General features: G+C 47.5%; 2 protein-coding genes across 4 annotated transcripts in view; one reads left to right on the plus strand and one right to left on the minus strand.

The window, feature by feature from the left end:
• Nucleotides 1-9,545: 9,545 nt before the first annotated feature.
• LOC118770080 (proton myo-inositol cotransporter-like) lies at nt 9,546-21,890 on the minus strand. 3 transcript variants are annotated; one of them, XM_036517501.1, is made up of 11 exons: nt 21,755-21,890; nt 20,081-20,602; nt 16,346-16,505; nt 15,757-15,965; nt 14,442-14,550; nt 13,694-13,857; nt 13,183-13,303; nt 11,796-11,921; nt 11,414-11,532; nt 10,407-10,559; nt 9,546-10,058 (listed from the first exon to the last, which is right to left on the minus strand). In XM_036517501.1, exons 1-11 carry the CDS (start codon nt 21,849-21,851, stop codon nt 9,832-9,834), a joined length of 2,007 nt encoding a protein of 668 aa, XP_036373394.1. In that variant the 5' UTR covers nt 21,852-21,890; the 3' UTR covers nt 9,546-9,831. The 3 variants fall into 3 exon arrangements, with proteins under 3 accessions (XP_036373394.1, XP_036373396.1, XP_036373395.1); XM_036517503.1 differs by having other exon boundaries at nt 20,081-20,598; nt 21,755-21,830; XM_036517502.1 differs by lacking the exon at nt 21,755-21,890 and having other exon boundaries at nt 20,081-20,825.
• A 128-nt stretch (nt 21,891-22,018) lies between these two features.
• lrrk2 (leucine-rich repeat kinase 2) overlaps nt 22,019-26,748 on the plus strand; it is a 37,440-nt gene continuing 32,710 nt past the window's right edge. The window contains exons 1-7 of the mRNA XM_036517504.1: nt 22,019-22,286; nt 22,557-22,642; nt 22,870-22,979; nt 24,408-24,496; nt 25,540-25,674; nt 25,960-26,094; nt 26,594-26,725. Of these exons, the coding sequence (XP_036373397.1) occupies nt 22,151-22,286; nt 22,557-22,642; nt 22,870-22,979; nt 24,408-24,496; nt 25,540-25,674; nt 25,960-26,094; nt 26,594-26,725 (823 nt within the window). The 5' untranslated portion in view covers nt 22,019-22,150. The remainder of the gene's footprint in view (nt 22,287-22,556; nt 22,643-22,869; nt 22,980-24,407; nt 24,497-25,539; nt 25,675-25,959; nt 26,095-26,593; nt 26,726-26,748) is intronic.

Here is a 26,748-nt window from a genome sequence, read left to right on the forward strand (position 1 = left end):
ATTCACACATCAGCCAGTAAAGTTATCCTTAAAAAATTAATAAATATGTAGTATTGCTTGAAGAATGAATAAATATTTGGTGTCATTTAACGTATGTGTATGTGTCTTTGTTCACCTTAAGTCATGATTTATATTCAACTGAATTCTGCTCAATTTAATTTATTCTGATGTACCTAAAGTGTATTGCTAGCACTCTTATGGTTGCCTACCCCTGAGTTTAACTGTTCCTCAGTGCCTAGAAATGTGCCACAATTCCATGTGGACTCGGGCACAGACTCAGGATAAACTCTTGGAAAGGGGTGAGGAGCGTGAATGTCTTATTTTGCAAGTGCCTGGGTACTACTGTAATTCCCATGAAAGTCCCTAAATAGAATCACTGAAACACAGTCATGCTGCCAGCCATTTTGAAATGGAACTAAACATTAGCTCTGATTAAGGTTTCTCACTTCACATTTTTTCAGGGCTCACATGATCAAATGACCAGTGTATGGTCAATGCACACCAATTTTAGGTTCCAAAAAAGCAACATATAAATTTCAATCAGATATTAAAGCTTTTATTTATATTCTTAAAAGACTATGAATTGACAAAGCTGAAAAAGTAGAGAATTTCAAATAAGAGCAAAAAATCAAATATTATGTTAAAACTAGCAGTTTTATCATTCCATATCATTTATGGACAAAACAGTAGCCTAGATGTGTTAGAAGTCACTTTAGATTTACACGTGATTTAGGATTAGAGTTTAGGCATAGATCACTGAGAGAAACGGGATAAATTGTTTGTCTGACATTCCTCTGAAGATAATCTTTTAATCTTTTTGAGAAATCCTCAGCAGCCCACTGCACTGACCTGCTGGGTGGCGAGCATATTTTACATGAAACGAAGCCAAACGATCTTGAAAAGAAGTGCTACATTGGGAATCATTGTCATCATAATGGATGAAGTTTGCCTCATCCTTGAATTTCCCTACTTTTAGGCTTTGTCAGCTTCTTGGGTGATTTAATTCTGTGCCTAAAACTGTCAACTAAAGTAGGCCTACATGTGTCCAAGTGGTGAATTGCAGAGAGATTGGAAGTCAATGGGCATGTGAGTTATGCAGTAATGGCAATGTGCTGCGATGCACAGTGTCCACAACCTACTACCGAAGGAAGTGTGTAGCTGGATAAACTGAATCGTATGTTTGTGTTAAAGTATAACTGGAATATTAGCGTAATCAGCTGTAATCAGCATAAAAACGTAGAGAAAAAGGAGAAGAGAAAATGCATCGCGCGACACTGCACGTGCAACAGCTGACGTGACGCATGGAGATGAAGGACGAGAGGCCTAAATTCAGAAACTCACCCTTTATCTCACTAACAGTGTTCACTTTTCCATGCAGCAAACTGCGCATTTTATCATTTACTGCACTTTTCATGCTGTGGCTGTTAACATGTAGCTAGCTAGCAAACGCTTTAAACGTCGGGTTCGAGATAACTTAATCTGACCGTTATCAGCTCGCGCAGTAGTTAGCATAGCTATTTTTGCTTGCTAGGCTAGGGGCTAAATAAGCAAAGCTACGGCTGTTTTAAAGCCTAAACTTTTTGTTTCGGCCATAAAATGAACTGGGTCGGTGGGTCACGGTAGGTCTGCTTCCACCACTGTATTGTGCTTGTAGTTTTGCTAGTAACAGATTCAATGAATAAGAAATTTGGTGGGTGAAATATTCGTTCCCAGCTACCTACCTAGCTAGCTATATAGATCGCTAGATCCAGCTGATCTTATATAGATAGCTAAATTGTAGCCACTAAGTTAGCTGTATTGCTTGTTTTACACTATTGACAAGCTAAAGAACATAATATTTATTTTGCCCCACAGGAGCCGATTCATGCATAAAAATGACACGAGAAAGCAAAGGGTAAGGCAAATGCTAACAAGACTCATTGTGTAAATAATCGTCTAGCTAGTTAATGTAGGCTAAGGTTAGAAGCTGTCGTAAGCCTTTCGAGCTCTGTGCTGTTACTCTGGCCATGCTGAACTAGCTAGTCAACAGGTTGGTAAGCCAGCCTCCAAACAAAATTATTTTTAAAAATGCCAGTACTCACAACGCCCATACATATAGCAGTTACAGAAGAAATGACACAGAAGAACGTATCAATGTATCCTTCTCTTAACCTTAACAGCTGTTAGAGACCAGGCAACCACTCAATGCTTGTTATGAAATTATTGTTTATGTTGGTTCTCACTTGGTATTTTGCCATTTTTGTTAAATATTTATTTATGACCTAAACTGTTGTTTTTCAGGAATTTTTTGAAAAGAAAAAGATGCAAAAGAAGATGGAGCAGATCAGCTTTCCTGCAGCCTCTCAGGGAAGCTCCGCTGTCAGTATGGACCTGGTAACACTGTTTATGGTGAACCAGATTGCTGCAAAGAAAAACAAAAGCAAGTATTAAAATGTTAAAGTTTGTACAATATTTTCAATATATTTTATTTCTGGTATGAAAATATGTGTTGATAGAGTTTCTGTGTTACTAGGGGCATACAATATCCTGTTTCAGGTCACCCTAAAATTACTCACTTCAGACAAGAGCAAGGAGTCAGATGGTTCAAAAATGAGGACCCCTTAGAATTACCCATGAGCCCCTGTTCTCCATCACGCCTCCCTCTGATGGACAGCCAGCCTCAGTACAAGTAACTCAGTGCTTCATTGCAATTGGTTAAAAATCCTCCCTCTTCGGGGAGGTGTCGCTGGAAAGAACATACCTCTTCGTACAAGTGTCCCCATAATCTCAGCAAAGCAAACATACACGGAAATTTGAATGGCTTGTACTGTCATACAGTGTGTCTAGGAAATCGACCATGCCTAAGTTGTGTAATGTAATGTCCTACGGCCTGTATACCATTTTTCAATGACACTCGTTTTTACGTCATGTAGTGTCCAGACCATAGGTTTTAGAAAAAGAAGGCACTCTCTGCAAAGCTGTGTGCAGGTAAGTGTAATTAAAGTCTGCAAACATAACACTACAACGTCATAGAATGGTTTTTGCTGTGCTGGTACTGCTGCCTTCACACCACACTTGTCTTGTGACCTCATGAATGAGTTATTGAAGTCTGAAAATTAGGCAACCTTTTTACACTTTTTGAATGGCTGAGATGTTTTGTAGGCTGTGAGATTTGAATTAGTTTTAGATTAATCTTGTGTTGATACATATTGTTTATTCTCAACATTTTGTAAGCACGTCTAATTACAGTTTGTATCAGCATGTTTTTCAGTATCGCTGATGTTCAGCATAATTGAGGTGTTTGATGGGAGTTTAAGTCCTTAGATATCAATGGTTTAAACAAACACTATAGCTACTAGCTCACTGCTAATGTTACCCACTTAGCATGGGATTGGGGAGATGACACATCGCCTGCAGACAGCACCTCTCTTTCCCCCGTTAGTGTCACTCGCCTGCTGTAGCTGCTGTCGCTGTGTGTGTCTCCAGCTGTCACCGGTGCTGGAGTCCAGCTTCTCGGATGGCAGCGCTGCAGAGTACATACAACCCACCGCAGAGCCCTTCAGTCCCTTCTCTTCAGCCGCATCTGGCTCCTCCAGCAGGAGGCTGTGTGACCATCTCTCTGCCCACACCTGGGACCCCCCGCTCTCAGAGCAAACACAGGTGCTGCTCAGCTGTGAGCGTGTGTGTTGCAGCAGGGCTGATTTTGCATTACCCCCCCCCCCCCCCCCCACATTAACACAGAATGTCATCTTAAATGCACAGCTGCAAAGCTGGTCTGCATGTGGCTCCTGCTTTACTTTCTCTGTTACAGATGCATGTATACATATCTCTGTTACTGTGTCCCAAAGTACAGATGCTGTTAATCATTATTCATTAAGGTGTCACAAATGTTTTCAAAGCAGCACCACCTTCCCACCCCCAATTTAGAAACATCACATTTATATTTGCAAATTTCATATTTGTCTCCACAGTTTGTGCCTTTTTCCCAGCCGAGAGGACTGAGAGAAGGCGACCCATGGAAGGTGCTGACACATGAATCCCAGCTGGGAGTCCAGAACTCTCCTGTGTCCAGAGTCCAGTTTGGCAGCATGGAACCCAGGTAAAGGGGCTGAAAGAAACGAGCCAGGTTTAGTAAAATATTCTGCACACGTGCTGTAATGTGTGGATGTATTTATTTAACAGTTTGATTAGTACTCGGCAGACAAGCGGACGAGTTCTGCAGACCTCAGGGAGCTTCCTCAACCTGTCTGTGGAGCAGGAGGATGGACTGGAGTCAGGATTAATGCCTTTTCACAGGGGAGACTGTGAGGCTCATGGTAAGAGTGAGGCTTTTACTGGTGGGACCTGCTGGCTCTTATTTTACAATGCTTAGATGAAAATGCATTTTACTTTGCAGCAGCTACATTTGACAATGGGCAAGTAATTCACCTTCCAGGGGAAACACAGGCTTCTACACTAATTCAGTAAGTATCTACCATGTGCTGCAGTTCTTCCTCTGTACTGTAGGGGATGGAGATGCAGTCAGTACATTTTTAAGGTGGCCTGATCTGATTTTGATTCATTTTGCCACTGTCTTTTCTTTAAGGGATCTGAGCACATCCCAAAACAGACATCCTAACGCCAATTTTGTGTGTCAGGTAAGAGCTCACATGGAAAGGAGCATATCAATGGCAAAAAGCACTTCTTAGGAAATTAATTTCAAATTGAAAAGCTAAAAGTCTAACAGCAATCAGTTCTTAGGGATGTTAGCAAGCACACAGTGGAGACCAAGTATACCAGGGGATGTAATAAATTAAGATTAAATGAAGACTGCATACTCACCAAGAGGACTGCGGAACACCTGCACACCTTTTTCACAGGCCTTGTGATATCTGATGTAGCCAGGAGTGCTTGCCTGAAAGATACTGAAAAATGGTGAAAAATACAGTATATAGAATTTTTGAAATGTTGAAACGAGAGCTTTTACTGCAATTTTCAGGAAATTTTAAACCTAAAGGGGAAAGACATGTGAAGGAGCATGTTACATGTCAGCGCATGAAGCCGCAGTGGGAGTCCTCTGGACCCTAGGGTCTGAAGCATAGCCATGCTTAGACATGAGTGTGGAGATATTGCCCCCTTCTGGTGTAAAGCAGTACTGTTAATGTTCCATGTTTCCACGCACGGTGTATTGTACATTAGTTTGCACAGTGAATCTGTCTTGGTACAGATATTTGTGCAGCCTTTTCTGTTGTGTGTGAAACAGGTGTGTGTGCTGCTTGTTGTGTTGCAGGCTGAGGCGATGGCAGCACGCTGTGGATTCAGCGCAGGCTCTCCCTGCAGTGCAACCTGCAGCTCAGACTCTGACAGTGTAAGAGCACCCTGCCGCGTGCCGCTCTATAAACTCATATACACACTGTATTACACATCGCAGACACTCATGCAAATGCACTCATTCAGTAGGGACATCTCCTGATTACTTAATCTTAACATATCCTAACACACAGCAAAGCATCAGCTCAGCCTGTTTTATTCAGGAGATCAGTGCCAGTTAGCAGTGAAAGATGGTCACTAATTTGCCTGGTTTTTAAACTGGCATCTCAGGGAGAGGATGGAGGCTGCAAGTGCCGGAAGAAGAGCGAAGCAGCTGGAGGGTACTCTTATTGTGAAGATGTTCTCTTCACACCCATGTGTGCAGCTCCACCCCATGGGAGGGGCAATGGGAGGGGCCCTGACACAGCTCCGCCTTTCACACCGTCACAGAGGAGCCTAGTGGCCAGTGAGAGCCAGGCAGCAGGGTGGGGCAGGAGCAGCAGAGAGGGGCAGCTGAGAGGCAGTGTGAGTGAGAGAGATCAGTCTGTACCCTCACATCAACAGCTGGGTTTAGAGGCCTCATGGGAAAGCATGACGCAGCAGGAGAAGCAGCCTTCCAAAACGTGTGAAACTGGGACACAGACAGACAGCGTGTCTGCGCCCCGCACGTCTGACGCTTCCACGCAGTGCAGTTTGGGCTGGGAGGACCACGTCAGAGCCTCCTTTGGCTCCGGGTCACAGTGTCACTCTCCCTGGGCCACCGGGGGGCGGTGTGGCGCAGCAGACAGGATGCTGGATGGGGGTTTGTGTGCAGCCAGAGGGGACAGCCTCGCTGGACAGGAGCCCCTGAGCTGGAGAAAACATGGAGAAGCAGGAGAGAGAGACGCTCCGCCACATGGCCAGCGCAGGGCTGTAGAAAGCACTCACGGTAAATGAGAGAGACACCCCGCCACATGGCCAGCGCAGGGCTGTAGAAAGCACTCACGGTAAATGAGAGAGACACCCCGCCACATGGCCAGCGCAGGGCTGTAGAAAGCACTCACGGGAAATGAGAGAGACGCCCCGCCACATGGCCAGCGCAGGGCTGTAGAAAGCACTCACGGTAAATGAGAGAGACGCCCCGCCACATGGCCAGCGCAGGGCTGTAGAAAGCACTCACGGTAAATGAGAGAGACGCCCCGCCACATGGCCAGCGCAGGGCTGTAGAAAGCACTCACAGTAAATGCAGGGGCTGAAGGACTGAGCTCCATCACCTTTAACTATTTCCACCACTCACAGTACATTTGCACTCATTGGCTATTGATTTCATGAGCATGATATGTAGGCAAAATGTAAGACAAAATCACTTGTCTTGTTCTGCAAAAACAGGTAGGAACCAGGGCTTCCGGAGAAATGTTTACTGCCACTTTGTTTATGTCCAAGAACAGAGAGATGAGCTGTGGAAGGAGCAGATGGAGAGAGAGTACAGTGGGACAGAGAGAGAGGAGAGCGGGCAAACCTGCAGGCTGTCAGAGGAGACTGCAACACTGCAGGAGATCGCAGACATTCTGTTAATGCTGAAACAGAAAAACAAGTGTTAGTCAAAGAAGAAACACCCTTTACACAATCTGTGCATGAATGTGTGTGTGTGCGTTTGTGTGCCTGAGTATGTGTGAGTCTGCGTTTGTGGTTGTGTGTATGTGTCTGTGTTTGTGGTTGTGTGTGTATGTGTCTGCGTGTGTGATTGTGTGTGTATGTGTCTGTGTGTGTGGATGTGTGTGTATGTGTCTGTGTGTGTGGTTGTGTGTGTATGTGTCTGTGTGTGTGGTTGTGTGTGTGTGTATGTGTGTGTGGTTGTGTGTGTGTGTATGTGTCTGTGTGTGTGGTTGTGTGTATGTGTTTGTGTGTGTGGTTGTGTGTGTATGTGTCTGTGTGTGTGGTTGTGTATGTATGTGTCTGTGTGTGTGGTTGTGTATGTGTTTGTGTGGTTGTGTGTGTCTGTGTGTGTGGTTGTGTGTGTATGTGTCTGTGTGTGTGGTTGTGTGTGTATGTGTCTGTGTATGTGTCTGTGTGTGGTTGTGTGTGTATGTGTCTGTGTGTGTATGTGTCTGTGTGTGTGTGGTTGTGTGTGTGTGGTTGTGTGTGTATGTGTCTGTGTGTGTGGTTGTGTGTGTATGTGTCTGTGTGTGTGGTTGTGTGTGTGTCTGTGTGTGTGGTTGTGTGTGTGGTTGTGTGTATGTGTCTGTGTGTGGTTGTGTGTGTGGTTGTGTGTGTGTGGTTGTGTGTGTGTCTGTGTGTGTGGTTGTGTGTATGTGTCTGTGTGTGTGGTTGTGTGTGTATGTGTGGTTGTGTGTGTGGTTGTGTGTGTATGTGTCTGTGTGTGTGGTTGTGTGTGTGGTTGTGTGTGTATGTTTGGTTGTGTGTGTATGTGTCTGTGTGTGTGGTTGTGTGTGTGGTTGTGTGTGTATGTGTGGTTGTGTGTGTGTGGTTGTGTGTGTATGTGTCTGTGTCTGTGTGTGTGGTTGTGTGTGTATGTGTCTGTGTGTACAGCAGCAGTAAATTGGACATGAGACGATGCCTTTCCTTTGGATTCAGCTTTTATTAAAGCAGAAGCAAACCCTGCCAGATGATGAGTGTTTATTCCACCATTTACATTTTCAAGTGATCAGATTTCATTCATAATTTTACAGGATGACAGGAAACCAGACTGCAACAACAGTCACATTGACGCAGCACTGATCACTACTAGTGTGTCATACACTGTACAAACACTCTGCATCTTCAGGTACAATTTTTACATCAGCAAATTGCACCACCACAAATAATGCAGTGATCTGTGAGTGTTCACTTTAGCAAAGTGCATTCTTAAAATCACAATACATTTAAAACCTGTCGTACACGTTTCATGTGCAATGCTTTGTTACATGGCTGCACTATAGCTGGTAACTACCTGAATACAAAAGCCGGTCATGTTTTAAAATCTCAGTCACTGTGTGGTACAAAGCTGTTAGAAAATGGCAGCTGGACAGTGAACTGCCTTACAACCAAGGTGCCAACTGGTATTTTACAACACGACCCAAGATCTTGTTACCATATATGAAAACAACATTAAAAAGTACAGTACATCTTCAACATTAAATACATAAGGATTCTGCTGGTCCACTCAAAGGACAGACATAAATTTGATTTGTACACAAGGCTATAAGAGGAAGACAAAAAATTAAAACCAGCAAAATAGGCTGTTGTAGTGCAAAGAAAAAAGTTCAGCAATATATTGAAACATTAATTCATCACCGGTTAGTGACTGCAATCAGCTAAAACAAGAAGGCAAAGACAACACGCCTCGTGCAGAAGGATCTTCTGCCTCTCAGCGTGAAGCGCAGTGGTCCCACACATTCACACGCTTCTTCGTGGTTATGGACAACTAACGAAACTGAAACAAATAACTGAATTTAGCTTAAAATAGAATGTGCTGATTAAAGTCATGACTGATCTTTATAAATACTTCAAACCAACCGTTCCTCATTGATGTTCATGTATGACATGAAAAGTGTAGTGGAATGTCTGGGGGTGAATATTCCACCCCCTGATACTTACAGATATGTATGCAATGCCACTGTCTGGCTCCAGGACTCGATTGTGTAACTGGCCCAACTCCACACGGGGCTGGAAAATTTAACACCTTGCACAGTTCAGTCAACTTGTTCATGCATTTTGTCTCAAAGACATCACTTCCCCTTTTCAATCTACCGCCGTACACTCTGTCCTTAACTTTGTGTAAAATGCTCAAGCGAAGGTCATTTGGTTTCCCACATTATTAGTGAATTTCACTGACTGCCAATCCATTGTAATATAAAACCTGAAGACTGCCAGAGTGAATGACACAGAGTGAAGCACAAAGCCCACAGCGGTCACACCGAGTGTAGAGGCCACAGACAGACCAGTAAACATCTGGAAACAAATATGGAGGAAAACCCCTCACCGATATGACTCATAGTTAAGGACTGTAAGTATAACACTAACCACCCTCACCCTCACCCTCACCACCATCTGGGTAAATGAGAATATTCTGTTAGTAGTGCTATGAGGTAAAAAAAAAAAAAAACAGAAAAATGTATGAGGCATACCAAAACAACCACTATTATATATTTTATAACTCCATCGATTGTGATCAATGTGAAAATCTAGTGAAAGACACAAAGAATCAGTCGAATATCATATTCCAGAGGCAGTGCATACTGCATTACTCAGAAATAGAAGTTACTTTATTGTAATAAAAATATGAGTTATTGATGGGTACTGCATGTTCTGTGGTTCTGCACATAATTTGTTGGGAAAAATGGTAACGTTCCAGCCAGTCTCATCCTGTTATTCAGTTGTTTTATCTGAAGAGGCTAAAAAGACACATGAAGTATTAGACCACAAATCAGACACTGCGGTGAAGACCCAGCTAACTCAACACGTTACAGTTACACATTACGAATATTGTGAGAGCGTCCAAACCCAGACGGAGAGAGAGGCTACCTCTGGAATATGAGTGAAGCTGCCACAGCAGAAGCTCGGACGGACGCCTGCTCCTGCAGGCTACTCCCCGTCTGAACCCTCGTTGTCGGAAAGGTGGTAGTTGCTGCCCTTTACCCTGATGTACTCAATGTGCCGCGCCTCGTCCGAGGCCAGCCCCCCGCAGGTGCACAGCCGCCTCGCAAACAGCAGCTCGATCTCCTCCAGCTGCCGGCCTTTGGTTTCCGGGAGGCAGCCATAGATGAAGAGGGAGCCCAGGAGAGCCAAGCTGGAGTAGAGGAAGAAGGCCCCTGGAAGAAGGACAGGGAGCCCGAGGTGAAAAGTGGTCTCATGTTTGTGCCATGCTGCTACTGTCAGCCCCGAGTATGTAGAGAGGACACAGGAAGTCAATGTCACGGTTAAATATGATAAAACAGGCCGATCTGCCTCAAGACTCAGACTTGGATCCACGCAAATCAAGCGTTTGGTAGTTCTAGGTATTACTCATCTAACAGCAAATACAGCCAAATGAATGAGCAGCTCTGTCTGCCCTGAGCCAGAAGGATGTGTGTTTAGTTTGTGTTTCTTCACAGGAACGTCTGGGTGCCTGGAGACAGCAGACTGACTGTCCTCAGCAACAGTCTCCATGGATACGGTACCGTAGTAGGTGAGGTACTGAGCCACGTGGAGGAAAGTGAGGGAGACCAGCACATTGAAGGTCCAGTTGACACCAGCTGAGCAGGCGTTTCCCGTGCTGCGGGCCCACAGGGGGTAGATCTCAGAATTCACTGTCCAAGGCATGGGACCCATTCCTGAGAGAACACCACCATGACCAAAAAAATCAAACACAACCTCTAACCTTTAACAGAAGCTACAGCAAGCAGGACTGCTGTGTGGTGGTGTGGGAGATGAGCTGAGCCACACAATCGCAGTGTGATGTGGGAGGAGCTTAACATGCACGTCTTTAGCATTTACCCAGCCGTATGAGGGTGCAGAAACAGGCTAACAACAGCAAGAAACACTGCTGCTGTTACTGCTGCTGCTGCTGTTACTGCTGCTGCTGTTACTGCTGCTACTGCTGCTGCTGTTACTGCTGTTGCTGCTGCTGCTGTTACTGCTGCTGCTGCTGCTGCTGTTACTGCTGCTGCTGCTGCTGCTGTTACTGCTGCTACTGTTACTGTTACTGCTGCTGTTACTGCTGTTACTGCTGCTGCTGCTGCTGCTGCTGTTACTGCTGCTGCTGCTGCTGCTGCTGTTACTGTTACTGCTGCTGCTGCTGCTGTTACTGCTGCTGCTGCTGCTACTGTTACTGCTGCTGTTACTGTTACTGCTGCTGCTGCTGCTGTTGTTACTGTTACTGCTGCTGTTACTGTTACTGCTGCTGCTGCTGCTGCTGCTGCTGTTACTGTTACTGCTGCTGTTACTGTTACTGCTGCTGCTGTTACTGCTGCTGCTGCTGCTGCTACTGCTGCTGTTACTGTTACTGCTGCTGCTGCTGCTGCTGCTGTTACTGCTGCTGCTGTTACTGCTGCTGTTACTGCTGCTGCTGCTGCTGCTGTTACTGCTGCTGCTGCTGCTGCTGACGATGATGATGATGGTGATGCTGATGATGATGGTGGTGATGCTGATGCTGATGATGATGGTGATGGAGGAGGGAAGCTCTTACCTGGGGCAAAGAAGGCCAGGTAAAGGATGAGACCGAGGAGCACGATCCAGGAGTAGGAGGTGGGGCAGTAGTTATATGCCCAGTATGTCCCCTCCCTCATCTGGGTGGAATTGGAGCATCTGTGAGAACCACAGAACCATAAACCAGCCAACCCACTGTGGTTACATTACTGTGGAACATATTTAAAAACGTAAGCATCTGTAAACGTACTTCTGCTTTAACAAATACCCCAAAGACGTCTTCCTGAAAACATGTTATCGACTGTGTAGTGTTGCAGTGTTCCAGTAACTGTGTTTGGTGACGTGAGTGTGTGCAGTGTGTGAGCAATGACAGGACTGAGAAGAACAGAGAGGAGGGAAGAACAAATAACCCCCCCCCCCACCTGCCCCAGGCCGCTTCGCCAGTGGAGGCTTGATTGACAGGTTCACAAGAGGAGGCGAATGGAGAGGTGCCGTTGTCATGGTAACAGAACCCACAGGTTGGGTCCAGCATGCAGGGCTCACAGGACCTGAGGAACAGAGGACAGGGGTCACTCCCCAGGAGACAGAACGGGACGGGCCAGGAGGCGAGAGGTGGGACCTCAGACGCTCGGGCAGCCTATCAGTCATCTCTCTGACCTGGTCCCTGAGGATGCAGGGAGAGTCTGTCTGCGCAACTACATTGCACTCAGACAGTCTTTTCTGTGAAGCTGCAATGATCACAGAAACCAAAGCATCGCATGTTCATGTATCTGTATATTGACACGCTGTGCAGATTTCCAGTCGTTTGCTTCAACTCTGTGGGGAGTCTCACAGCCAGGGGCGGCAGGGGTTAAATTGCAGCACGCTGTCCTGCTGAAATCCCTCCACTGGCTTCCTGTCGCTGCCAGGATCAGATTCAAGACCCTGACCCTCGCCTTCTCTGCAGTCAACAGGACAGCCCCTGCCTACCTCCAAGAACTCATCCAGCCCTACACACCAGCCCGACCCCTACGCTCAGCAGCAACTGGACGCCTTGCTCCCTGCATGGTCAAGGCAGGAGGTGCTCGTTCTGCCAGACATCGGCGTTTCGCCTACATCGCTCCCCAGTGGTGGAACGAACTCCCGGTCTCGCTACGGACAGCTCCTTCACCCCAGTCCTTCAGACGGGGCCTGAAGACGCACCTCTTCAGACTCTACCTGGACTGACCCAGCACACAATTGCTGCCCCCCCCCCCCTTCCCCCGCCAATCAAGTGCTGTCCTAAATTGCTGTGCTTTTTAAATTGTGCTTTTAAATTTTGTCTCTTGTTGCCGCCTTTACCCTGACGCTCATTGTGCCGTTTGAAGTTGTTGAAGTTTGCCGTTCGAAAGTATATCGTACTAGTTGCCCTTTAGGCTGTAATTGTAAAAATCTGATAGTACTGCGTCCTCAAACAGACCTTGCTCTCAGCTGAGAACTGTCTCATTGTGGAACTGTACACATCCTGTCCCCGTACTGTCACTGTACCTACTGTATGCACTTTTGTAAGTCGCTTTGGATAAAAGCGTCTGCTAAATAAATAAATGTAAATGTAAAATAAATAAATGTCAGAGCTGTGTGACTGCAGTGAGACAGAGCTCTGCAGGGGAGTCTCCAATGGAAATGCAACACTGACTCAGTCCTAAAGCTCTGCCTCCAGCACCTTCTATTTGGACAACAAGCTTCCTACAGCTCTGCCTCTAGCACCATCTGATTGGATGATGAGCTTCCTTGTCATGTATCTCTGTGGACACACTGGTAATGGGGTATGTTGGGGGGTGAAGCTCTCACCTGTACTGCATGCAGGTGGAGTTGGGCGTGGTCGGGTCGCTGGGGTGGAGGGTGACGGGGGGGGTGTGCTGGGCTGACAGGAGGAAGCCGATGGCCAGCAGCATCAGACTGGACGCTGTGCCTGCAGGACATCAAACACAACAGCAGCAGTGTGCTTCAGAGAGATGCCTGGTAACCACAACGCCGTAGGCTCGAATCCCAGATGGGACGCTGTACAGCTGTGTTCCGGCCAATATTCTGCTACCTAACTGGAAGAATACAAACATGTGACATGTAGCTACAGACACATAAGACCATCTGTAAGAGCACTATCACTGACAGCACCGCAAATGACAAGCATACATTATGCACAGATTAAAACTGCTGCTTATTAGTGTGTATTGATACAGTAGTGAAAGATTCCACTGTCTCTGCTGAGTACCAAATGCAATATTCCATCTGCTGTTAACTCTACTCCTCTTGGCTGAGCAGGTTTGATCTGAGCGTGCTAAGCGGGGCTCCTCCCCCTCACCCAGGATGCTGGCAAGCGTGAGCCTGCGGCGGCCGAGCCGCTCCACCAGCCACACCCCCACCAGCGTGAACAGAAAGTTGGTGAAGGCGGTGAGCGCCGCCAGCCAGATGGCCAGCCTGTCGTCCCGCACTCCCGACATCTGTAGGATGGTGGCGCTGTAGTACCTGCAGACAGAGAGGGAAAAACACAGATGCTACAGGTTTATCACCAGATTCCACTGTCTGTAGATCCTTAAAAACCTGCACTGTGTGGTCAGCCATTTCTGTCTGTCAGATGAAGCAGCACCTAATCGCACTCATTAGACAGGAAATCGATCAGGCCAGACGGGTCAGCAACGCTGGGACAAGCATTCCTCCACCTGAGAGCTGTCAATGTGAAGCACCTCCACTGAGAGACTCAGAGACACACGCAGGCAGAGCGTGGGATTACTGCGTCCACATGGACTGTCACCCAAAAACACAATGCATGATGGTTAAACACACATCTGCCTTTCATTCACAGCCCTTCAGAGTCCCAGTGAAAGAAAGATCACTAATCAGAGGCTGAAACCCACTCAGTCCTGTGTGCACACCTGCCGATGTAAAAGAAACGCACACATACACTGACCAATGAGAGACAAATGCACACATACACTGACCAGTGAGAGACAAACTATCACAGTTCCTTTTCATTAGAAAACCACCAGCACTGCAGTCCTCTGCCACAAACAGGCAGAGGGGTGGACAGCCCTGAAGGTGTCAGGACCTACATGACCGTGTTGATCCCGGACAGCTGCTGGAACATCTGCAGGCCGCAGCCCACGATGAGCGCGCGACGTGCGGGGGGGTGGGTCAGCATGCGGCAGAACACAGGGCCTCCTGGGGGCACAAAAACACCAGTCATAAAATCACAAAACGGATAAAGGCAACAACAATAACAAAATCATAACAGCATGCTTGCACACACACACCTGCGGCTGACAGTACGCTTACACACACACACACACCTGCGGCTTGCAGTACGCTTACACACACACACACACACCTGCGGCTTGCAGCACACTTACAAACACACACCTGCAGCTGACAGTACGCTTACACGCACACACCTGCGGCTGACAGCACGCTTACACATACACACACCTGCGGCTTGCAGCACACTTACAAACACACACCTGCAGCTGACAGTACGCTTACACGCACACACCTGCGGCTGACAGCACGCTTACACACACACACCTGCAGCTGACAGTACGCTTACACGCACACACCTGCGGCTGACAGCACGCTTACACACACACACCTGCAGCTGACAGTACGCTTACACGCACACACCTGCGGCTGACAGCACGCTTACACACACACACCTGCAGCTGACAGTACGCTTACACACACACACCTGCGGCTGACAGCACGCTTACACACACACCTGCGGCTACACCTGTGCTGACAGTGTGCTTACACACACACCTGCAGCTGACACACTGACATGCACCTATTTTTCACACTTCAAATGACATAATGACCAGCAGCAGAGTGGGAGCTCATTGGAGGACAGACGTTACTTCACTGACATCATCTGAGCAACTCACAGGGACCTGGCCAATCACAGCTCAGTCTGGGCTCAAAGCAAGCACCACCTGAGCTCACAGCCACCCCCCCCCCCTCCAACTCTCTGCGCTGTCTTTCCCTGATGAACTGCTCCAATTGTCTTCCAAATGAAGCTGCTCCTGTAGCTACACTGAAGAGCCACAGAGCCGCTCCACACATACCACAGTCTCACATTCCTACTGATGGATGTTCAGCACCAGCTGGTTCAGAGCTGAACACTGAGGTTGTGCAGAGTCTAACTTGTGTTATCAGCTTTGATTGTGAGAGGGAGCCTCAGTAAGTGTCCTGAGGGAAAGCAAGTGCAGCTGTTTCCTCGGGACCTCCTCCTGTAGCCTCAGGCTTTCTGTCGCTGCATTAGATGCTCTTTGTGTGGATCTGGATAATGTGTCAATGTAAATGCAGTGTAATACAACAGTCCTGATGCAGGAATGAATGAGAGTCACGTGACCGCCGTGTGAGGGCGCTGTCTCTCACCTCCTGCACAGTCCTTCTGTTCCTCTTCGATGCTGGCCCGGATGCTCTCGTACTCCTCCTCCATGTTCTGGTTTCCCCGGATCTGGCTCAGAACCCGCCGGGCCTTCTGGGTCAGGCCTTTCTGGATCAGCCAGCGCGGGCTCTCCGGCAAGAAGAGGAACCCGAGGAACTGCAGAACCGCCGGAACCACCGACAGCCCCAGCATGTACCTGCGGAGGGGGGGGGCATGAGTCAAACCAACCCCACCTTAACCCCCCGGCAACAAAAAATGAAATGGCCATGAACCCACCCACCAAACAAAACACTGTAAAACACAAAGCGCTAGAATGTGTGAGCGAGAGAAGCAACAGCCCTGAGATCAGCTTTAACGCTCACATTTTCTGCTCTCCTAATGTCCTCAGCCCAGTGCTATTGATTGGCTCCGATTGTAATTCCTTGTGTCCGCTGTCGCCCCCTGCTGGTCAGCCTGTGTTTTACAGCAGAAACCCTCCTGCTGTCCGGCTCCCTGCACAGTCCTCACACTGCAGCGCAGCCACTGAGCAGAGGCTCTCTCTCACCAGCAGGGGGCAGTGGCGCTCTGCTCTCTCACCTCCAGCCGTCCCGCTGCAGGTAGCTGAAGGCACCATCGATGACGCTGGCGATGAACTGGCCGCCGGTGATGAAGAGCGTGTTCACAGTGACGAGCTGACCCCTCAGGTGGGGAGGGGAGGACTCCGCGATGTAGACCGGCACTGTCATGGAGGCAATACCTGCAGCCAGACGGGGCAGCAGCAGAAAGACTACATTACCCAGCATCCCTCTGAGCCCTACCAACTGTTCAAGAAAGCCAAAACACTCATACTTGCTTACAAACTTAAACTCACTTTAAACATAATGACTGAATATCACACCCTAGCCAGCCTAAAAGCTTTACTTCAAATCAGCTTCACAACACAGAATCTCAGTGTAGCAGGGTCACCGCTGAAACACTACCAATCCACTATACTTTCCCACATATCCTCCCTAACCCTAACCCTCTAACCCTTTAACCCACTAACCCGCCAGCCCTCTAACCCCATCACCCTGAGAGCCCCCTGACTGTGCTGACTCTCAGCTCCGGGCCCACGGCAATCGGGCCCACGGCAACCTTCCTAACACTGCGAGTTCCTCATGGTAATCGGGCCCACGGCAACCTTCCTAACACTGCGAGTTCCTCATGGTAATCAGGCCCACGGCAACCTTCCTAACACTGCGAGTTCCTCATGGTAATCGGGCCCACGGCAACACTGTCTAAAAGGCGCTGCGGGATTCACTAACCAGTTAACGAGCTTGCTAACAAGTTGGCTTTGAGACGTCCTTTTTTTTCATATGAACGTTACACAGTGGAGCTGAGTTGAAGAACTGCTTACTTACTCCAAACATTATCATGTTTGGAGGCTAGTGATGTGAAATGGATGTTTCAATATTTACAAAAATTCAATTTACACATGGAATATCGGTAAATATTGTCACAACTGGAATGCAAACTGACCAACAAAAACAATAGATTAGATTGCTTTAAAGAGTACTTTTTGTCATACTTTTGCTAAGAACTAATGGGCAGAATGAGCATATGAGCAGAATACAGCAAGTAAAAATTCCACTAATATGATATTTTTGAAAAAAGAGGAATGACACGCTAGCCAGTTTTAACCTAAATCAAGCTGTAATTTGATTTTGCATCATGTTCTGAAGGCCACATTCGGTCATTTTCTGATTTTGCAGAATTGGAAGACACTTCCTCCCATACTTACTGTTAGCAGAGTACCACTCAGGTACAAATGAAGAAAAGTACATGTAATACTGTTAATACAATGAAAATCTTATTTATTCTGCAGTCTAAACCTCTCTTAGCAACGTCAGCAGGTCACCCTGTCAGGTTCCTGTATGAGAGAATTCCAACCTGTAGGTGAGGTCACAGATATAAAGAAAACACTGTACAGCACAATACACCCCACCAACTCTCTTTCAAACTGAACCACAATATTCATAGAGGACACAAATAAATCATACTTAGTCTACAATATTTTATATAAATAAGATGTTCTACTCATAAAGCATTCCATCCACTTTTCTTTTACTGTACGGCCACTGCACTTTCAGACACACTGTGGATACAATTTCAAACATTTATATTTTAAACATGTTCATGTGTCTCCTATTCATCTTTCAGCTGAGACTGAAATTCTCTTCTGCTGACAGTGTCCCGAGCTGCAGGAGTACGGGACACATTGACCTTCTCCATTCACTCCTGTCCCACGCTGATGCGGTGAGGGCCTGTCTGTCTGCTGAGCTGAGCAGGAAAGCAGCGTCACTGACCGCATGATCAGAGCAGGCAGGTGTGAACAGCAAGGCTAACCAGCACATTTTTATAATGCTGTGTGCCCTGCATGTTGGCTAAATAACTTCACTTCACACGTAAGTGGCAGAAATACGTGACGTGGTAGCGTAGGTTATATACATATATGGCAGTGAAGGAGAGGTACAGCATTTGCATTGTTGAAAAACATGAAAAAAAAAACCTTTCTGGAAAGTTATGAAATCTATTTTGCACAACAATGCATACACAAGGACAGAGTTGTGGTTGCCATGGTCACAGCCTGACTCATTTACTCATTTACCAACCTGGTGACTGATCAGGGTGAGGTCACACAAATAGCGATATTCAGCACATGCCTACTGTGTACCTGTGTGAGCGCAACGTACCTGTGTGTGACTGTGAGTGATTACGAATCAGAGGTATGGGTGGATTACACAGAGTAAATTTCACACTGGTGAGGGAGAAGACATGTTTTTTAGGAGCTGGAGATGAAGCACTCACACACAGATAGTAACAGGTCTGGGGTCCCACACCAGGCCCTGTGCATCACAAAGGTGGCCTCCGTCTGAAAGGAAAATCATCCCACTCACAGAGACCCTGACAGACTCACCGAGACCCTGACAGACTCACAGACAGCGTTGCAGACTCACAGAGACCATCAGCTGACTTACATAATTGTATTAATAAATCCCCATTTTGTTGTCTTAGAATTAAATCTAAACACTTACAGTAAGGATGAACGCCACCAAATACACCTGGTCAGTGTCAGTGGCGTATGCTTTAGTATAGAAACTCACTGCAGCCAGTCGCTTCTTCTTTACCTCATTCTTTTGATGTTGTACAGCTGCGTATCTTCATGTTAAAAGATTGTACTCTGCCCGTTTTCACTAACTTACTCGCAATATTTAAAAAGCACCAAATATTTATTTATTAATAGTTTATAATACACACGCGTGTCAGTTTCAGTTACAAATGAAAGCCCTTTATCATCGAGCGGAAAATACAAAACAGCGCATAACAAAGCGCATGACTGGTGCTTGGCCTAAGGCTCCTTTAAGGAATTGTGAGGATTGGTTGCCAAGATCCTAAAAAGGGGGAGTTTCCCAAGACATTTCCAACAAAATCGCGAAATTGTGACATAACTGACACGGAGGAAGATGCGTCAGAGCCCCTGACTTCGATCGAACTCAACTTCAGTTGCGCTTTCAAGGCGCTTTCAGGTGGGCAGCATCCAAACCAGAGGTGCTACCTCGGCATTCAGAAGCAACACCCGAGCGCAGTCCGAGCAGTTTGAGTGAACACACCCTCAGTAAGAATCAGTGACACCCTCACAAAGCTCCACATAAAAGGACACATATCCTCCAGGACACACGGGCGATATCAGGAGCCTCTGGCGGCACACAGCTCAGCCCAGCGCTGGGACCTGCGGAACACGAAAAACAGGTCCGCACGTAAACAGGCCTTTAACCTGATCCAGCACAGGGAAGCTGGCAGCATATTAGCAAACAGCAGCTCATTATTGCGGTGGCTGTTCAGTCTGTGTTAGTTAATCTGGTGTTTGAAAAGTTTTGATCTGTTCTGAAGTGATAAGCACGGAGGTTCAGTTCTGTTCTGTGCAAACTTAGTGCCGATGAACCACTGAGCATGGGGAACATGCCTGAGGTCACAACTGATTTGATAATTTTACAAAAACAATGCTGGGAATTGTGATTGCTATAACCAACGGTGCGCTGCCACACCAATCACAGACGCATACACGCCTGACGGGAAACCCCACAGTTAAGAGTCAGGAAAACAGGTTACTATACGGAGGAAAATAAATAATATTTTGGACCATTCATAAATCCTGTCTCATAAATCGAACTGACAGAATCTTCACTGATGACATGCTTGATTAAACAACGCAGGTGCGGTTTTATTTGCCATTAATTTCGCTACATGTAACTTTCCAACTGACAGTTTTAAAACACCATAAGGACAACTTACCTAATCCAAGTCCAACTATAAGTCGTCCAACCAGCAGAACCTCCTTATTCGGGGCAGCACTTAACACCACTCCCCCGGCAGAGAAGATGAAGCTAGCCAACAAAATGCACACCCTGCGCCCGAAAATCCCGTTTAGAGAGCCGCCCGCCAGGGCGGACAGCGCCGCGGCGCCCACAGTACTTGAGACCAGTAGTTCTTGCCAGAGAGCGCTCAGATTCATCTCTTTCTTAAGCAAAAGCATGGCTCCCGAGACCACTCCGGTGTCATACCCGAACAGAAAGCCCCCCAGCGCCGAGAAGGCGGCGAGGACGTACACAAACGCAGGTGTCACGTCCTGCTGGAACTGCTGGCGCGCCGCTCGCTCCGCGGCCCCGACGTCCCCGGTGCTGGCGGCGGGTGCCTGACTGCTGATGCTCGCGTTAGACGGAGCCTTGATGAGACTCCGCTCTCCATCATCGGTCACTTTCTTCCTCCTCTCGCCCTTCAGGTTGCTCATACTCCGAAGGCTGTAGTCATCGCTGGCTTTGCGGGACATACGGAAAAAACACACAAAAATGTTCACAGCAGAGTACAGACGAGAAGCGATATTTTGCAGTAAAAATATGGAGAACACAAAGTTTTCGGCTGCATAAATGAAGGCGTTTTACACAACTCAGTCGTTCAGTCGTTATTTACTGAATGTGTAGCTTCGCTGAACTAAAAGTTATGGATAAAGTGTGCGCAGGCTCGGATCACCACGGTGGCCGCTGATGAGACGCACTCCGACGCGCAGGCACGGCGGGGGAGGGGCTAGTTCCCGAGCGGCTGTGACGTACACACATCACACACGCCTGCGAGTAAAGGCAACACGGTCGACACGCTTCGGCCATCACCGGACACTGTCGTGCGTTTCCGCTGTTCTCCAGCAAATCACAAACCGACAGCAGCCTGCAAGTCACTCTTTGACTTTCCTGTAGAGGGCGCTAGCTAGTTAGCCTTCATTAGACAACACGCTGTGCTCACAGTTACCCCCGAAAAGAAGCTCCGATATTTTAAAACGGAATAGCCTGTTTCAGAGAAAATACTGGCTTTTTCTTGGAAATTGCTAAATTTAAGCTCTCCTGCAACAGGTCCAATATTTACTGCGCCTTTACCGACAGAAAATACGATTCCACTTAAATTCAGTGTGAATGAATCACTCTACAGTTACGTTCTTTAACAAGACATTAGGTCCAAATGATTCGTTTATAAGATGATAAGTGATCAAGGTATCATCCTGTAGCTACTGTTAGCCAGAGATGGTGTTAGCTAATATTGATCAGGTTCTTAGCCCTGCGTTTTGTTTGTTTGTTTATTTGCCAGACCAGCTAATTTCTCTTCTCTTTTTTAGGTACTGACATGATCATGTCGTTTCATTAGAACATGTATCCTAATTATAATTACGTGTATTAATCTAAGCATTAAAAGAGTGGGTGGCCTCAGTTTTTACCTGTACAATTTTACACTTGGTCTGCCGTAAAGCGGTTCGTTAGATAACGGCTTCCTTCCGAGTTTCATATTTCAAAACATCCAGCGAGCAAAATAAATAGGCATTTACTGTCTAATAAAGCACATAGCAAACAATATTTCAGCCGCAAGTAGGTGTAAGTCGATGCAAAAGCGATGTATTGCCATAATATAGCTCAGTAGGCCTACCTTTGTTCTTAATTTCCTTATCTGAGCAGGAAAGTTGTTGAGCAGGGGTAAAGAACCGGTTTCCGTCTGGTCCGCAGGGAAATTGCGCTGCAGTCATATGATTCTTCAGAAGAGGGGAGGGGAGATGTGCTCCCGGTCTAAGTCTTAAAAATGAAACAAATCTGTGCGCTAGAGAGAAAGAGAAGCAGGAACCAGCTCTTTTAGGAGTTATGCGCGAATGTGATAACTTCCGACACAATAATTTTGTAGAAGTGCACCGTATTCAGTAGCCTTATGATTTGTGATCGACTCTAAAATCCGACCAGTGGCTGCAGTGTGGTAGCCTCAGACCATGTAGGTTTACCTGGAAGATCGGTAATTTGCACTTTTTGCGCCGGGAGCGGTGTGCTTGAGAGCATGGTTAACACAGAGGAACTGGAAGAACGGCTGAAAAAACTGATTGTAAGATTGAAAAATGTGCAGGAACGGAAGCAGGTGGACACGTTGGTGCAGATCATTGAGGATCTTATGTGTTTGGCACGCGATGAGGGAGGTAGGTGATATTCCAGCATATCGGCGCGCTCCATACTTTTATTGATGATCTAATTGTGTGGGGCTTCTAGGGTGATACAGATAATACCTGTATAAATACTTTATCTATTTCAAAACAACTTCCTACCTAAAGCTTTAAAGCAAAGCAGACTCCCCGAATCATGGCTAAGAATAGGCCTGACTATCTTTAGTGCTTTTGCTCTTGACAGAAATCTCAAAATAAAAACAATTATTTTTAGAAGTTGTTTGTTGTCTGTGTGTGTGTGTGCAGCTGCGGAGCTGTTTGAAGACAAAGATGTGCACTCTCCCCTGATGGTGGTTCTGTCATCCTACATCCAAAGCCACAGAGTGCAGCAGGTAAGCTCCTGGTAGTCAGCCACTCCTCACCTGGCAGTCAGCCACTCCTCACCTGGCAGTCAGCCACTCCTCACTGCTTACAGGCATTCCACTGGCACAGGTTGCATGCCAATAGACAGGTGAGTACAAATGTTCTGTTCTGTCAAAGGCAGCAGAGTTCAGCTGGCTCAGATGCTGCTGTCTGCCACAGGTGTGCTGCTCTCCCAGATTCTGCATCTGCTCCCCAGGTGGGCTGGTCGCTCCTCTGTCAGCTGATGGAAATCTGTCCGATGACCCTGGACAAGCTGGCGGGGCCCCTGAGTGCTGCGCAGGACTGGGAGGTGCTGGGGATCCACCAGTGAGTACAGGCCTGCAGGCGGCAGCAAGCCTCCACCGGCCTCCACATGTTACTGTAACAGCCAGCTACCCTGAGCCTGAAAACAGCTGCTGAAAATGGCTGGCTAGAGGAGCTAGTGCAACCTCATTGTGTATTATATGTGAGTGTATGGAAAAACAAACCTAAAAGTGGCACAAGGTAGAGCTCCCAATCCAGGGCAGCAAAAGGTGAACCCACTGACACTGGCGGTCTCCTCTTGGGCCAGCTCTGTCCTCTGGACTCCACAGCCACCGGAGCCACAGTGGGGGTTTAATCAGTTTAGAGTATTTGTATGAAATGGATGATGCCGAGGTGACAGTCCAATACTAGCTTCAACAAACTGATGGCAAACTGCTGTCTTAGAGTCACAGCTATAGGAAACGGCAGGTGACCTAGCACTATGGTCATGGCAGGCTCCCAGCAAACCTGTGTACTGGAATCCCATCTTAACCAAGAGCCTTTGCAAATGCTGGGAAATGGTTGTACACCCCCTGGCAGTGATGATTACTGGTCTCCCCATCCAGACTGCATTCAAAACCAGTCTGTCTTTTCTCACAGATACCAACCAAGTTTTCTTTCCGTCCTCTTCCAGTCAGCGGTTTACCTTTTACGCGTACCTGGAGAAGAAGCTGCTCCTAGCTGCATGGTGATGTTGCAGCAAGTGCCAAATATAAACTAAAACAAAGCGCACGCGTGTGTGTGTTAGGAGTGTGTAGCCATAACCCTAACAGTAACCCCCACAGCTGGGTGTATATCAGGGCAGTCTGGGTTAAGCACCTTACCCAGGGGTACCTGGGAAGAGAAGCAGCAGCGTTTGGGCTGTGAGGTGCTGCTCGTTAGCACAGCAGCCACCTGGCAGCAGGGGAAAGGCTCTTCAGTGTTTCAGTAAATATGCACAGGTGTAAGCGGATGGTATGTAATCTGTCCTGGGTAAAGCTGTACCCTAAGAAAACAAGTGCTGAAGGGATGAAGAGGCGGTGAGATACAGGGCACTGCAGGCTTCTCAGGAAATGGAACTGAAGCTCTCCACCCACTGCAAGATGTCACGCCCCATCTGTGCTCATGACTGTCAGGCATGAAGTGCATGAAGCAGCTGATAACGTTACACGCATTGTTCTCAGACAGAGGTCTGACCCAGCGGTCCGACGCCAGAAAAATGCTAGAAATACAGGTATATCACCTTCAGGTAAATTCAGGTAGGTGAGGTTATGTGTGAGTCTATAATCTTGCACTGCCTGTAACAAACGTTAAAAATGAGTGATTTGTAATTTGTGGTCTGTCATCACTGTGTGTATGCGTATATGATGCACATCAGCAAATCATAAGACATAATCTGTTGGCCTGTTTAATTTGCATAAAGAAATATGTTAATCTGTGTGTGTATGTGTGCGTGTGTGTGTGTCTCCACAGGCAGATTCTGAGGGTCCTCTCTTTGCACAGTGGAAACTGCACAGTCATGCTGATGGGACTGAGAACACTTACGTATCTTCTGAAGTCAGGTAGGAATCCTCTGTGACTCAGCCCCCGCAGTCAGGTAGGACTCCTCTGTGACTCAGCCCCCGCAGTCAGGTAGGACTCTCTGTGACTCAGCCCCCGCAGTCAGGTACATTTACATTTATTTATTTAGCCGACGCTTTTATCCAAAGCAACTTACAAAAGTGCATACAGTAAGTATAGCGACAGGACGGGGACAGGATGTGTACAGTTCCACAATGAGACAGTTCTCAGCTGAGAGCAAGGTCTGTTTGAGGACACAGTACTATCAGATTTGTAAAACTACAGCGTATAGGGCAACTAATACGATACACCTTCAAACGGCAAACTTCAATAACTTCAAACGGCGCAATGAGCGTCAGGGTAAAGGCGGCGACAAGAAACAATTCAAAAAGCACAGCAATTTATGACAGCAGTGATTGGGGGGGTGGGGGCAGCAATTTTTGGCTGGGTCAGTCCAGTCCAGAGTCTGAAGAGGTGCGTCTTCAGGCCCCATCTGAAGGAATGGGGTGAAGGAGCTGTCCGTAGCGGGTCAGGGAGTTTGTTCCACCACTGGGGAGCGATGTAGGTGAAACGCCGATGTCTAGCAGAATGAGCACCTCCTGCCTTGACCATGCAAGGAGCAAGGCGTCCAGTTGCTGCTGAGCGCAGGGGTCGGGCTGGTGTGTAGGGCTGGATGAGTTCTTGGAGGTAGGTAGGGGCTGTCTTGTTGATTGCAGAGAAGGCGAGCATCAGGGTCTTGAATCTGATCCTGGCAGCAACAGGAAGCCAGTGGAGGGATTTAAGCAGGGGAGTACCATGGGAGAATTTGAGGTAGGACTCTCTGTGACTCAGTAGTATTGAGAGCTGGCTTTGCTACGGGCTGCTGGTGTAGAACAGGCTCACACTCGCAGGGCCTGCATGTAGCTCAGCCCCCAGGCCTCAGAGGAAAAGGTTATGTTCGTCACAAGGGTAAAACAGCTATAATCCTCGATCTAATGTGCTGCATGTTGGAAATAACAATCTTTTAGCTGTTATTCATTTCTTGTTTCTTTTTTGATTCTGTTAGATGTGATTGTTTTGATGGTCTTGGAGGATGAGCTGGACGTGTTTGAGCTGATTCTGAACGCCATGGTCAGGTTCGGGTCCCGGGAGGAGATTCAGCTGCAGGGGTGCCGGGCTCTGCAGCTGCTGCTGGAACAGGGTAACACTCGTGCCAACACACCTCCCTCAGCACACAGCCGGTGTCCCTGGCTTTACAAAGACTGATCCCATTATAGCGCAGCCCTGCACGGCTTCAGCTGTGCGGCTGGAGACAGTAGCGGGGTGGCGGTGTCAGCATTACCAGGTTAGCAATCCATTCAGTGGCCTTTGGACTCACCTGTGAAAACTGCAGACCTGCACGTGCTGGGCAGATCAAAGAGCTGTCACAGGTGAACTTTATTGTGTGTGTGTGTATGTGTGTGTGTGTGTGTGTCTTTGCTTTCAGTGCCAGACGAGCACCTGGTGGAGTTTGTGGAGAGGGGGGACTACAGTGTGGTTCTGAGAGTTCTGCGTGTGTTCCCGGACCGCCAGGACCTGGTTCTGCAGGCTCTGATGGTTCTGCTGCCCCTGGCTGGCCCAGGTGAGCCTCGGTGCTGCTGTAACAGGTATAGCACAGCACTGGATACCAGGATTGGAAATCCATTGGAACAGCATTCTCAGTCTCCAGCTGTGGTATCTGCAGCTCATATCCAGGTTTCTGAGAAACGTAAGCTGTCTGGCTCATTGTGTTTGCAGAGCAAATCATGAATGTAAATAATTGAATAACAACCTCACCCTTGACTAATCCTTTTAAGCCCTGAAACAAATTCAAAAAGCATTTAGAACATGAAAGAATAGTAAGAGCCTCTTCCCCAGCCCCCCAGCCACCAGTGACAGCTCCTTCCCTCTGACTCCAACAGGGGGCGTGCTTCCACACACTGTGATCATGGGGAGCTCGCATTTGGCTAGAGGGTTGTTATTGACACATTTGTGCATTTCATTTTTCATTCACAGACATGATCACCTCATTATAACTCCATTCACAGTTGAGGAGTATGATGTTCCTGATGTAATTGCTGAAATGTGTCCCTGCATTGCAGCCAGCAACGTGGAGATTCTGATGTCAGGGAGCGAGCGCTGCTACAGTCTGATCAGCCTGGCCATGCAGGCGTTTCCACACTTCCAGCAGCTGCAGGAGCTCGGCTGCTGTCTGCTGCACAGGTTCTGCACAGGTGTGTGGCTGGAGGAAAGATGA

The sequence above is a fragment of the Megalops cyprinoides genome, chromosome 23 (assembly GCF_013368585.1).
Source record: "Megalops cyprinoides isolate fMegCyp1 chromosome 23, fMegCyp1.pri, whole genome shotgun sequence".
NCBI classification, from domain to species: Eukaryota; Metazoa; Chordata; class Actinopteri; order Elopiformes; family Megalopidae; genus Megalops; species Megalops cyprinoides.

What these genes read in the sequence shown, in the direction of transcription:
- LOC118770080 (XM_036517501.1), bottom strand. Translation starts at nt 21,851, where the DNA reads ATGACTGCAGCGCAATTTCCCTGCGGACCAGACGGAAACCGGTTCTTT. An exon ending in TCCGGGATCAACACGGTCAT is followed by an intron (nt 13,858 to 14,441) that starts GTAGGTCCTGAC and finishes CTCTGTCTGCAG; the next exon opens with GTACTACAGCGCCACCATCC. An exon ending in TCCACCTGCATGCAGTACAG is followed by an intron (nt 11,922 to 13,182) that starts GTGAGAGCTTCA and finishes TCTGTTCCTCAG; the next exon opens with GTCCTGTGAGCCCTGCATGC.